The sequence below is a fragment of the Quercus robur genome, chromosome 12, assembly GCF_932294415.1.
Source record: "Quercus robur chromosome 12, dhQueRobu3.1, whole genome shotgun sequence".
Classification (NCBI taxonomy): Eukaryota; Viridiplantae; Streptophyta; class Magnoliopsida; order Fagales; family Fagaceae; genus Quercus; species Quercus robur.
The window spans coordinates 8,209,681-8,220,620 of NC_065545.1; the positions used below are offsets into that span (position 1 = coordinate 8,209,681).

General features: G+C 36.0%; 1 protein-coding gene across 2 annotated transcripts; it reads right to left on the minus strand.

Moving 5' to 3' along the window:
* Positions 1-6,157: 6,157 nt before the first annotated feature.
* LOC126709157 (uncharacterized) lies at positions 6,158-10,249 on the minus strand. 2 transcript variants are annotated; one of them, XM_050409269.1, is made up of 3 exons: positions 10,084-10,249; positions 8,014-8,120; positions 6,158-6,574 (listed from the first exon to the last, which is right to left on the minus strand). In XM_050409269.1, the coding sequence occupies exons 2-3, from the start codon at positions 8,084-8,086 to the stop codon at positions 6,357-6,359; spliced, it is 291 nt and encodes a 96-aa protein (XP_050265226.1). In that variant the 5' UTR covers positions 8,087-8,120; positions 10,084-10,249; the 3' UTR covers positions 6,158-6,356. The 2 variants fall into 2 exon arrangements, with proteins under 2 accessions (XP_050265226.1, XP_050265227.1); XM_050409270.1 differs by having other exon boundaries at positions 8,014-8,123; positions 10,084-10,243.
* Positions 10,250-10,940: the final 691 nt, after the last annotated feature.

The window sequence follows — 10,940 nt, forward strand, 5'->3', positions numbered from 1 at the left end:
GATGCACGGATACTATTCAAGCAGTTTGGGCTGTGAGTGATTCTGCTGAACCGGGTACAAAAGTTATTAAAAAGATAGAGAGATGTGGGGTTGAACTGAAGAAATGGAGTTCGAAAAGCTTTGGCAGTGTGAGAAAAGAGTTGGAAAAAAAGAAAAAGGAAATAGTGCAGGCCGAGAGAGAAGCAATGAGAACTGGGCAGAATTTTCGGGTTAGAGAGCTTATGCTTGAACTCAACATACTCATGGATAAAGAGGCTCGGATGTGGCTGCAACGGTCTAAAGTACAATGGGCCAAATATGGGGATAAGAATTCAAGATATTTCCATGCAAGGGCCACACAAAGACTACGTAAAAACTCCATCTCCACCCTCAAAAAAGTTGATGGCACGTGGTGTAGTACTCAAGAAGAAGTAGCGGACACAGTAGTGGACTATTACCAAAACTTGTTCACGTCAGCAAGCCCCACAAATTTGGAGAATATTACCCAACATATACATCCCATTATAAATGAGGAGATGAATGCAAGTTTAGTGGCTGACTTTGAAGCTCTGGAAGTGCAGGAAGCAATTAAGCAAATGGCACCCTTAAAAGCTCCCGGACCGGATGGTATGCCCCCTATCTTTTATCAAAATTATTGGGACCTAGTGGGTGAGGAGGTAACATCATCTGTGCTTTATTTCCTTAATACTGCATCTTTGCCTGCTAACCTTAACCACACTTTTATTACTCTCATTCCTAAGGTTAAAAATCCGGAATTTGTATCTGAATTCCGGCCCATTAGCCTTTGCAATGTGTTGTATAAAATTTTTTCAAAGGTTCTGGCAAATAGGCTCAAAAAAATTCTACCAAAAATTATCACTGAAAATCAGAGTGCTTTCACTAAGAGCCGACTTATTTCTGATAACATTTTGGTGGCTTTTGAGTCTTTACACAGTATGCAGAGACACACAGGGAGAGACAATTACATGGCCATTAAGCTTGATATGAGTAAGGCTTACGATAGGGTGGAGTGGGTCTATTTAGAAGCGGTGATGAGGAGAATGGGATTTGATGAAAGATGGGTGAGACTGATGATGACCTGCATTACTACCATATCCTACTCCATCCTAATCAATGGTGAGCCTAAAGGTATGATAGTTCCTACCCGTGGTATCAGACAGGGTGACCCACTATCCCCCTTTTTATTCCTATTGTGCACGGAAGGATTGAATGGTTTGATCTCCCAAGCGGCTAATTGTGGAGATATCAAGGGTTATGCCTTATGCAGAAATAGCCCGAGATTAACTCATCTTCTATTTGCAGATGATAGTCTCCTTTTTTGCAGAGCCACTGAACAGGAATGTAGTAATATTTTGGAGGTTCTAGAGGTGTATGGGAATGGTTCTGGCCAACAAATTAACCGGAATAAGACTACAATCTTCTTCAGTAAGCTTACTTCTGAAGACACAAGAGAGCACATCAAGCAAGCATTGGGGGTGTCGGAGATTAAGCAGTATGAGAAATATCTAGGTCTACCGTCCTTTGTGGGGAGAAGGAAAAAAGCCAGCTTCAACTTTATTAAGGAGAAGGTATGGAGGAAATTACAGGGGTGGGAGGAAAAATTGCTTTCACAGGCCGGGAGAGAGATATTGATTAAAGCAGTAGTGCAAGCAATACCCACTTTCACCATGAGTTGCTTCAAACTACCCTTAGGCCTTTGCAATGAATTGGAAAGCCTAATCAGAAAATTTTGGTGGGGTCAACGAGGAGATAGACGCAAGATTCATTGGGTTAAATGGGAAACTCTTATTCAACCCAAGTCTGCAGGGGGTATGGGGTTTAAAGATTTGGCTCTTTTTAACGATGCATTATTAGCCAAACAAGCATGGAGACTTCTTCACAATAAGGATACACTTTTGCATAAAGTTTTCAAAAGTAAATTTTTTCCTAATTGTTCATTCATGGAAGCGCCTGATAATTTTAGTGGCTCTTATGCTTGGCGTAGTATCTTAAAGGGTAGGGAAGTATTATGGAGAGGGGCGCGTTGGAGAGTGGGTTCTGGAGAAACAATCAAGGTCTGGGATTATCCGTGGCTGCCTAGCTTAGAGCATCCACGAATATTATCTCCAGTCATAGAAGGCTTGCAAGATGCAACGGTGGATTGTCTCATTAGCCCCACATCTAGGAGTTGGGATAAGGATGCATTGTTTGGCTATTTTGCTCCTATGGAAGCTGATTTGATCCTTAAAATTCCACTCAGCCCAACCAGAGTCGAAGATAAACTTATTTGGCCTCATGTTCCCAACGGTGTCTACTCTGTGAAGTCTGGTTACAGGTTCCTCGTCAAAGACAAAGCTGGCCCATTGTTGCATCAGCCCTCACAAGATGTGGTCCCAAGTATTTGGAGTCGGATATGGAAGCTTGCAGTACCAAACAAAGTCAAAAATTTTCTGTGGAAGGCTTGCAAGGAAGCTCTGCCAGTCAAGAAAAATCTGGTCCGGAGAAGAGTCATTGAGGAAGACGTGTGCTGCCATTGTAACCGGGAAGCTGAGGACGGTTACCATGCCCTGTGGGACTGTTCTGAGCTTGCTGCAGTTTGGGAAACTAACATTATGTGGCTATTTTGCAGGTCCAAGAAGTTTTCAAATTTTTTTGAGCTTGCAAGGTTCGTGTTGGAGAATGAAAGAAAACCAGAACTGTTTGCGACGATCACGTGGACGATCTGGTTTCGCCGGAACCAATTGCGAACCAGTAATAAGCCTTTCCCGTTAGGCCAGATCATACCAGCAGCAGAGCAGATGCTTCAGGAGTTCAGCGAAGTGCAGCCAACTGCTTCAGTATCGGTTTCAGCTCCTCCCCAGTCTCGACCAAAGTGGAGACCTCCCCCTCCGTCGCTCCTGAAGATAAACTTCGATGGTGCAGTCTTCAAAGAAACAGAGGAGGCTGGGTTAGGAGTGGTGGTTCGGGATTCACATGGACTAGTGCTTGCATCATTAGCAGAGAAGACCAAGCTTCCATCATCCTCCGACGAAGTTGAAGCTCTTGCAGCCGTCCGCGCCATTACCTTTGCTATGGACCTCAATCTACCCTCTTTTATTGTCGAGGGAGACTCTGAGGTGGTTATTTCAGCCTTAAGGAGTAACGAGGAGTCTCTATCTTCTTTTGGTCACTTAATATCTTCAGTTAAGCATTTTTTAGGTTCTTGTAATTGTGTTTCTTTTTGTCACATTCGTAGATCAGGAAACTCAGTTGCTCATTGTTTAGCAAAACACGCAAAAACTATTGATGGTGTTTCTGTGTGGATGGAGGATGTTCCACCACAAGTTGCTGATGTTCTTTTAGCCGATTTGGCTGATTTTAGTTTATAAATGTTGAAGTTGGTTTCTCAAAAAAAAAAAGATCTAGAAATTATTGTGCTATTTTTAGTCCTCAATGCTGAAATATGATATTATTTATTACAAATAAAAAAAAATCAAATTTTGAATTTAAGTAAATAGGTATTTTCCATATCAGTAAAAGAGGATTGAGATATATATATATATATATATATTTTAAGGAAAAAAAGAGGATTGAGATTTGAGACCAAATACTTTAAACCATTGCCAATACTAAAGCAAAACTTTAGGATAACATGAAAATTGATTATTTCATTAAATATGTATATAAAAAGAAAAAAGAGATTACTAGGAAACTTAATACATAATCAATTATACATATTTTAGTACTATAAAAGACGTAGAACACTATTTTATTTTAAAAAAAATTGAGAATCCTATTTTATTAAATTAAAGCTAAATTGTGAAAGCAAATATTTGTTTTAGTCATAAAATTATTATTTTTATATAAATTTTGCAACGTTTGGAATAAAACAAATGGTGAATCATATTAAAAGAAAATTCTATAAAAAGTTATTTATTTGACGTAAAAAAATATTATATGTTAGCTAATCTCTGAGACAAATTTATAATTCGCCACTTTGTATAAGTAATATTTACTTTCTCAAAAAAAAGTAGTATTTAAATATTTTAATTAAAAAAAATACAGAAGATGATATATTTTCTCAAATATTATTGCAGCTTTAAAATATTTGTTTGCACGTTATTCTTTAATTGCGGCAGGATGAGATACGAAGAAAGTTTTTCAGATACTTTTCTTGGCCAAAATGGAGAAAGTATAAAGTTACCAAAGGTTTCCCCTAAATGGTAGTGTAGAATCTTATAAAAGCTTCGACACAAATGCTACATTACCCTTCCACCTAATAATGGTATATTTGGATTAAGGGGGGAAAATGGAGAGCAAAGTAAAGTTAGTCGAAAATTAACATTTTTTTGGCTAACTTTGCTCTACTCCCATCCACTCCCTTTCTCTCTCCTGTCGATCCAAACAGGTCATTAGTATTTTTGCCAAATTATATATGATAGTGAAACAATGGTAATAATTGGAATAGCGCAATGACATAAAAAGTCAATTTCACTCCCTAGAAACTTCGCCTTGTGAAAGTTGTCCCCCCCCCCCCCCCTTTTTTTTTTGCAACTACAATTTCATTAAAAATCTGAAGCAGCACATCAATTGCTCCTGCATAATTTCAAAACTGCAAGAGCTAGATTGCAACTATTATAAAAGAAACCAGTTTTAAGAGCAATGGTAAGTTTAGCAATAAAATAAACTACCTAATTTAGAGAATTTTTTTTTTAAAGAAAAATGCTAGAAATACAAACTTTTTTATAAAAGCTTTTACAAATTACTAATGTGAGAAAAAATTATTGATAAATAAAAAAAAGATATTCTTAGTAGGCCTAAATAAGAACCCGTAAGAAGTTTGTCACACCAATAATTTATAAACATATTGTAAAATAATTTATAGTTGTATCATTACTCTTTTTTAAATTGATATCAATTATGAAATGTTTACATAGTACAAATTATAATTTGTCATGTCAATAAATTGTAAAAAAAGATTTTGAAATTCGATGGGTCGCTTTAAAGTCATAATTGTGTCCCATTCTGATCGTTGAGGATTGAGGTGGCATCAAACGATGCGTGAGTAGTGACTAGTGAGGGTGTGCACATCGGAGAACTTTACCATGACGTACTAGCTTATCAAATGATTTGTCTAAATCAAAAGATATTCGGTGCCACGCTTCTTTTTGCTGAAGGGATATTTTATGTTACTTTTTTGTTTTGCAAAGTTTTGGCCTCATGGGAAAAGTATGATGATTGAGGAGGAGAGGAATCGTTCAGCAAAAAAATATACTATATACTTTTAGAGTATTATGTTGCTTTATTAACAATTAAAGGAAATGTTTTAATCCTATCAAAAAAAAGGAATTGTTTTAAAACAAAGAAACAATTAAAGGTGTTATCAAAAAAATAAATAAATAAATAAAGGGATAAGATTGAGACAGAGGCTTTAAAATTTGAAAATTTTCATTACTAACAATCCGAAGATTTCAATGCCTCCTTAATTTAAAATTATGTTCACAATCACCGTACACCCTTAATGCGATGATCGCTCCACAATTATAAATGCTTATGGGATATAGGGAGCAAGGGTTGGGGTTCAGGTCTTCAAAAAGGAGCTTCACACACATATACACTTAGATTAAACTAAAGTAGAATTTCTAACTTGTATAAAAAATTATGTCCACAGATTTTCTCAATTAAGAAGAAGAAGGAAGACTGAAAAATTATTCACATAAGCTTTGCAGGTCCTCAAGATCAAACCTTACAAATTCATTATCAACAAAGAAATGCTATACTTGATCTGAGAAAAAAAAAAAGAAAAAGGAAAAAGAAACTCAAGAAATGAGGATTATGATTTATGAGGTTTCTGGAATATTGCACGACTAAAATGTATTATTTTGAAGTAGTCCTTTTTCTAAGGACAAAATTATTTCTATTGCTTTAACTAAAAGAAAGAATCTTCTCAGGAATCACAAACCAATTAAAATTGAAAACATATTCTCTCCCCTAAATCGAATTCAAAAAGCAAACGCAGGATACGATCTTCCCCTTTTTATAGGGAAAGGAATCACCTTATTATATGGAAAAGGCATCACTACTCTATAAAAATTGGTAATTAAGATATACTTACAAATAAATGGAAGTACTTATTTTTTTTTATGATTAATTAATGGAAGTAATTGGTGAGGCATAACAATCACACCAAGCCGATCAATAGTGCTTTTTTAACGATCTCAGCACAAGCTTTTTATAAATGTAGGTCTGTCCAATGCATTTGACTTTCAAATCAGTCATCCATTTGAGTAAAGAAATACAAACTTGCAAGAGGCAATTTGTCAATTTTCAAACAAAATGAAACCTGGCCAAACGACAGGAGCTACTGCATCTTTTATTGCATTCAGAAAGTGGGATTCTCAACCAGAAGCTGTTTTCTTTTGCTGGAATATGACGGCAATGACTGGAACGGCCACACCGATGCTGAAGGCAGTGGCCACTGCAAGAGACATTGTTAGCTTCTGGTGTTTCATCCTGTCCAAGTTATACATGTGCTTAGCATGCATGTAATATGGTTCATCATGACCATGTCCTCCTCCCATTCTCTTCACTCCAGTTGAGTGGAACCCTCTCTTTGCTGGCAAATAAAATAAAATAAAAATAGCCATTGTTCTAGTTTAGTAAAATGGACAAGCATTCAGATTTTGACAAATCAGTGATCTGAAATTGGACAAACTTGACCCTCATAACAAACCGCAACAGAGTATAGGTTTAAATATAGCCTTGAATTTAAATACAATTGCATCATAACACATTTACATTTTCCTTTCTTTTTTTTTGAAACCTTGAATGCTATCTTTCGAAGGGGATATTAAAGCAAGATTTTATTTAAATTTGTAATTTAAGAATATTCAATGTTGAGTTCTCTTGTTTCGATTAAAAAGAGTTATAGTTCAAATGTTTTTTTTTAAAAACCTCAAATGCTATCTTTACATTGCCACCACCACTGTTGTTGCTAGTTGCTACTACTACCATGCCTGCAGAATGGCCACCACTATGACCATCATTGGTATAACTACTATACTACTCTAGTGTAACTTTACACTCATCCAAAAAATGGAAATTCAAATTGAGTAGATTGCAATTCTCATTAATATAAATTCCATCATTTTGAAAATTCTAAGAAATTTTCAAATTCCTCATCCAACAACAACCTAACTTCGAGGTTTCAAATCCTCAAATCCTTAATATATAACCTACATCAATCTTGGTTTAAAGATTTTAATGCAATGCACCCTAACTAAACATGAATTAAAACATATATTATTGGAGTTTTTTGCCAGTATTTTTAATTTGTAGGCACTCAATAAACTCATACATTTTTTTTATAAGAACTGGGAATGAAGAAGAAGAAGTGTGGAACCTCGAGAAATGGCGAGAATTCACTGAGATAATTGAATCTGCCAGTCCAGAGGTACCCTTGCGAAAATTTTAATTTATTGAGAATTCACTCAATAAACTCATACATTTATTATGCAAATCACAAATGGGGCACCAAATTGTATGGTTTTGTTGAAAGTTCTACTGTACACATACATCTTTTTAAACTCAAGTTTTATATAAACCAATGGATGAAGATGGAATCCAAACTTAAAACATTTGCATCAACAAGAAATTCATAAAAAAGAGTAAATAAAACATCATTCAAAGAGTTTTCACAATATGACCACCTCACCATGATGCGCAGGTTTACACACATCATATGTTCAAAGCATCATAGCATACAAGATTTAAAGGGAAGTCATGTCTGATTATGATTAAGTTATTAGCTTTATTAAGTATTGATAAAATCCTTGGACAAACAAGAATCAGCATAAATTCAAGTTTTTGTTTCATTTCCAAATATCATTTTTAGTATAATGTTGTGCAAATAATAAACTATAAAATTAGATACAAAAAAACAGAACAACATAAACTCATGTAAAGAATGGTCCATAAATAAGTAGCATAAATGGCCTGGGGAATAGGGGAATACCAGACAAGTTAACAACCAACAACAAATGGCATAAAACTAACCTGATGCTTGCAAAGCTGCTTCTGAAGACATCAACAACTTCGCACAGGACCTCATTCCATTGTTCCAAGACATGGTTGTAAAAAAATTATCTTGCTTCTTACTTTGCCTGCTGAGCCATTGATTCATTCATATAAAATGCAAATTAAGTATAAAATATACACATTAGCAATACTTCAAACAATCAAAAAGACTTGCACTTATCCCAAACTTTTCCATATCAATTATTGACATCATAATATTTTAAACTATTTAATGTGGGCTCCCCCAAAAAAAGGGGTAAAATTTGATCGATATTTGGATTGATATAGCTAATTAATTTCTCCATACATTTAGAAACTGAAATTTTATAGTGCATTTGGTAGGGTGGAAATTGGAAAATTGAAGATAGATTCATACTCTCTTGTTTGGTAGAGTTAAAAAGTGGAAGGAAGAAAGAGAGGGATATGGCTATTTCTATCTGAGCCCACCATTTTTTATTTCCCCAAAATGGGACAGAGGTGATTTGACAATCCTATCCCTCTAGTTCATTAAAGACAATTCAATGCAAGGGTATAATACTATAATATGAATCTGATACAAGATGATTTGTTGAACTACCTCGATAGAATAGGGAAAATATGAATCTGATACAAGGGTATAATATAATATGAAAAGGGAAAATACATCCTCCCTTAGCTTTAGGCTTAGTCCTTTTAAGTTGAACTAACTTTATAGAATAGAACCTATGGACGTTTTCAACTTAAACCCAAGTCATACAAGACTCTAACAACTTCGTAAGTTGCCAACGAAAACTAGAATTTTAGTACAATTTGTGGTCTCTAAGCATTCGGTGTATGCCTGATCTGCCAACGAAAACTAGAATTTTAGTACAATTTGTGGTCTCTACGCATTCGGTGTATGCCTGATCTTCCAACTATGAAGAGTCAAATAGAATCCATCCAACTACAGCCAGGTATCTTAGTGAATCCCTTCTCCCCCACAACCCTTCTCAATCTCTTAGCATCATCCCACCTCTTAACCGAAGCATATATGTTGGCAAGAAGAGAACAATAACCAGTTGTGTCAGGCTCCAGCTCAAAGCAATGCTGAGCAGCTATTTCAGTAAGCTCAACATTGTTATGTAACCTACAAGCCAAAAGCAAAGCTCCCCAAACCCCAGCATGAGGCTGCATGGGCATGGTCCATAATGATCAGCCTAAGGCACATGTCCATGGTCCTTCATGGAGTTATAGCATTGGTAGCCTTCTTCAATCAAACCAGCATGGTTATAGGCAGTTAATAGTCCAGTGCAGGTGACTAGGTTAGGGCAAATATGGGAATTTAGCATCTCTTCAAATAACTGATCGAATCAACTGCCTTACCATTTATCCCACATCCAAAGATCACACACATACACAGTATACCACTGCTTTCAACTTTGATAAGTTGTAAGAATTTAAAGAATTTTAGCAATTCTTATTCATAAGATGACCCACTACGCCTTTTTTTTTCAGTAAAACCAAAAATGATGTCCTTGAAAAGATTATCTCAGTAAGAGAATTACATCCAAACAGATATGATAGTGAAATTAATTATGTTAATCCCAGAAAAATTCAAAATGGGTAGCAAAATTTACAGCCGCGTGAAGCTTAGGTAGCCGTGAAACAAGGCAGTCTAATCCTCTGTTTGGTTGATGAGAAAAATTCTTAAATCTAACAACTGTTATGGTCCGTTTGGATTGAGGGAAAGGGAGGGGGAGTAGAGTAGATTTAGCACAAAATTAGCTTATTTTTAGCCAACCCTACTCTACTTCCCTCCACTCCACCTCCATCCAAACAGGCCATTAAGTTTAGTGGATTTCCTTTGACAAAACAAACCGAACATAAACAGATTGATATTGAAATTAACAAAAATATATCACAGAAATGAAAAAAAAAAAAAAAAAATGAGACATAGATCTAAAGATTAACTGGAAATGTAAATATTTAAGGTCCGATCAACTAAATCTAAAAGCCGATGAATTAAGAATTGAGTTATATGCTATACCAGTCAACAATTATATAAAAATAAGAAGAAGAAGAAAGTGTTACCTAGGTATGTAATGGAAGACAGTAGAGAACTTCGGAAGAAGAAGAGTTGAACTTCACAGACCAAAACGAGAGGACCAAGCTATTTTTAGGGCAGAATTCGCAACATTTTGCCTAACATGTGGAGGACTATTTTACCATTTTACCCCCATTCCTCACCAGATGCAATTTTTAAGGATAAATTTTAGTATTTTTTTTTTTTTTTTTGGGCTGAAAAAATTTTATGGCCTGTTTAGATGTTAAAAAATAGAGAGGGGGTAGAGTAGAGTGAAGGAGAGTAGTTTAATTACCTTGTTTGGGAGTTTTTTAAGGAAGAAGGGGGAGGGATTTGGAAGGGTTTGCAGGGGTTTCAACTACCTCCAACCCCTCATTTTTAATTCCCCCAAATTGAAGAGATTTGGAGGGAGAGTAGATCACATATATTATTAAAAATATAAATTACCTAATTTGCCCTTGATATATTAACAAAATTACAAAACGAATTTGTTTGTTTCCCTAGAAAATTTGAGGTTAATGAAGCAATTTCTCTTCACACTGTTTTTGTTTAAGCGTCACCATTTTAGATTTGAGCTTTGTGTAAAAGGTATTTGGATTTTGAGATTCAGGTTGGATTTGGCCGGAGAACATGGCGTCGTCGTCGTCGGCGGCGGCGTCGACTTCGGCGAGAGCTGGAGGAGGCTCCGATCAACCTTCGCAGCCGCAACAAGTTACCGTTCATGGTGATGACTTCATTGCCGGCTTTCACCACTCGCTGTCGAAGTCAAGTACAAATCTCACGCCACCGTGACCGAGTTCATCGCCGACCTAAACCACGGTCGTTGACCCGCCGGTCCAGTTGCCGATGAAGCACGACGGCGACT

Excerpts from the sequence above, each read along its gene's own strand:
- LOC126709157 (XM_050409269.1), bottom strand. The coding sequence starts at position 8,086 with ATGTCTTGGAACAATGGAATGAGGTCCTGTGCGAAGTTGTTGATGTCT. Across the intron at positions 6,575-8,013 it reads AGCAGCTTTGCAAGCATCAG|CAAAGAGAGGGTTCCACTCA; the intron begins GTTAGTTTTATG and ends TTTATTTGCCAG.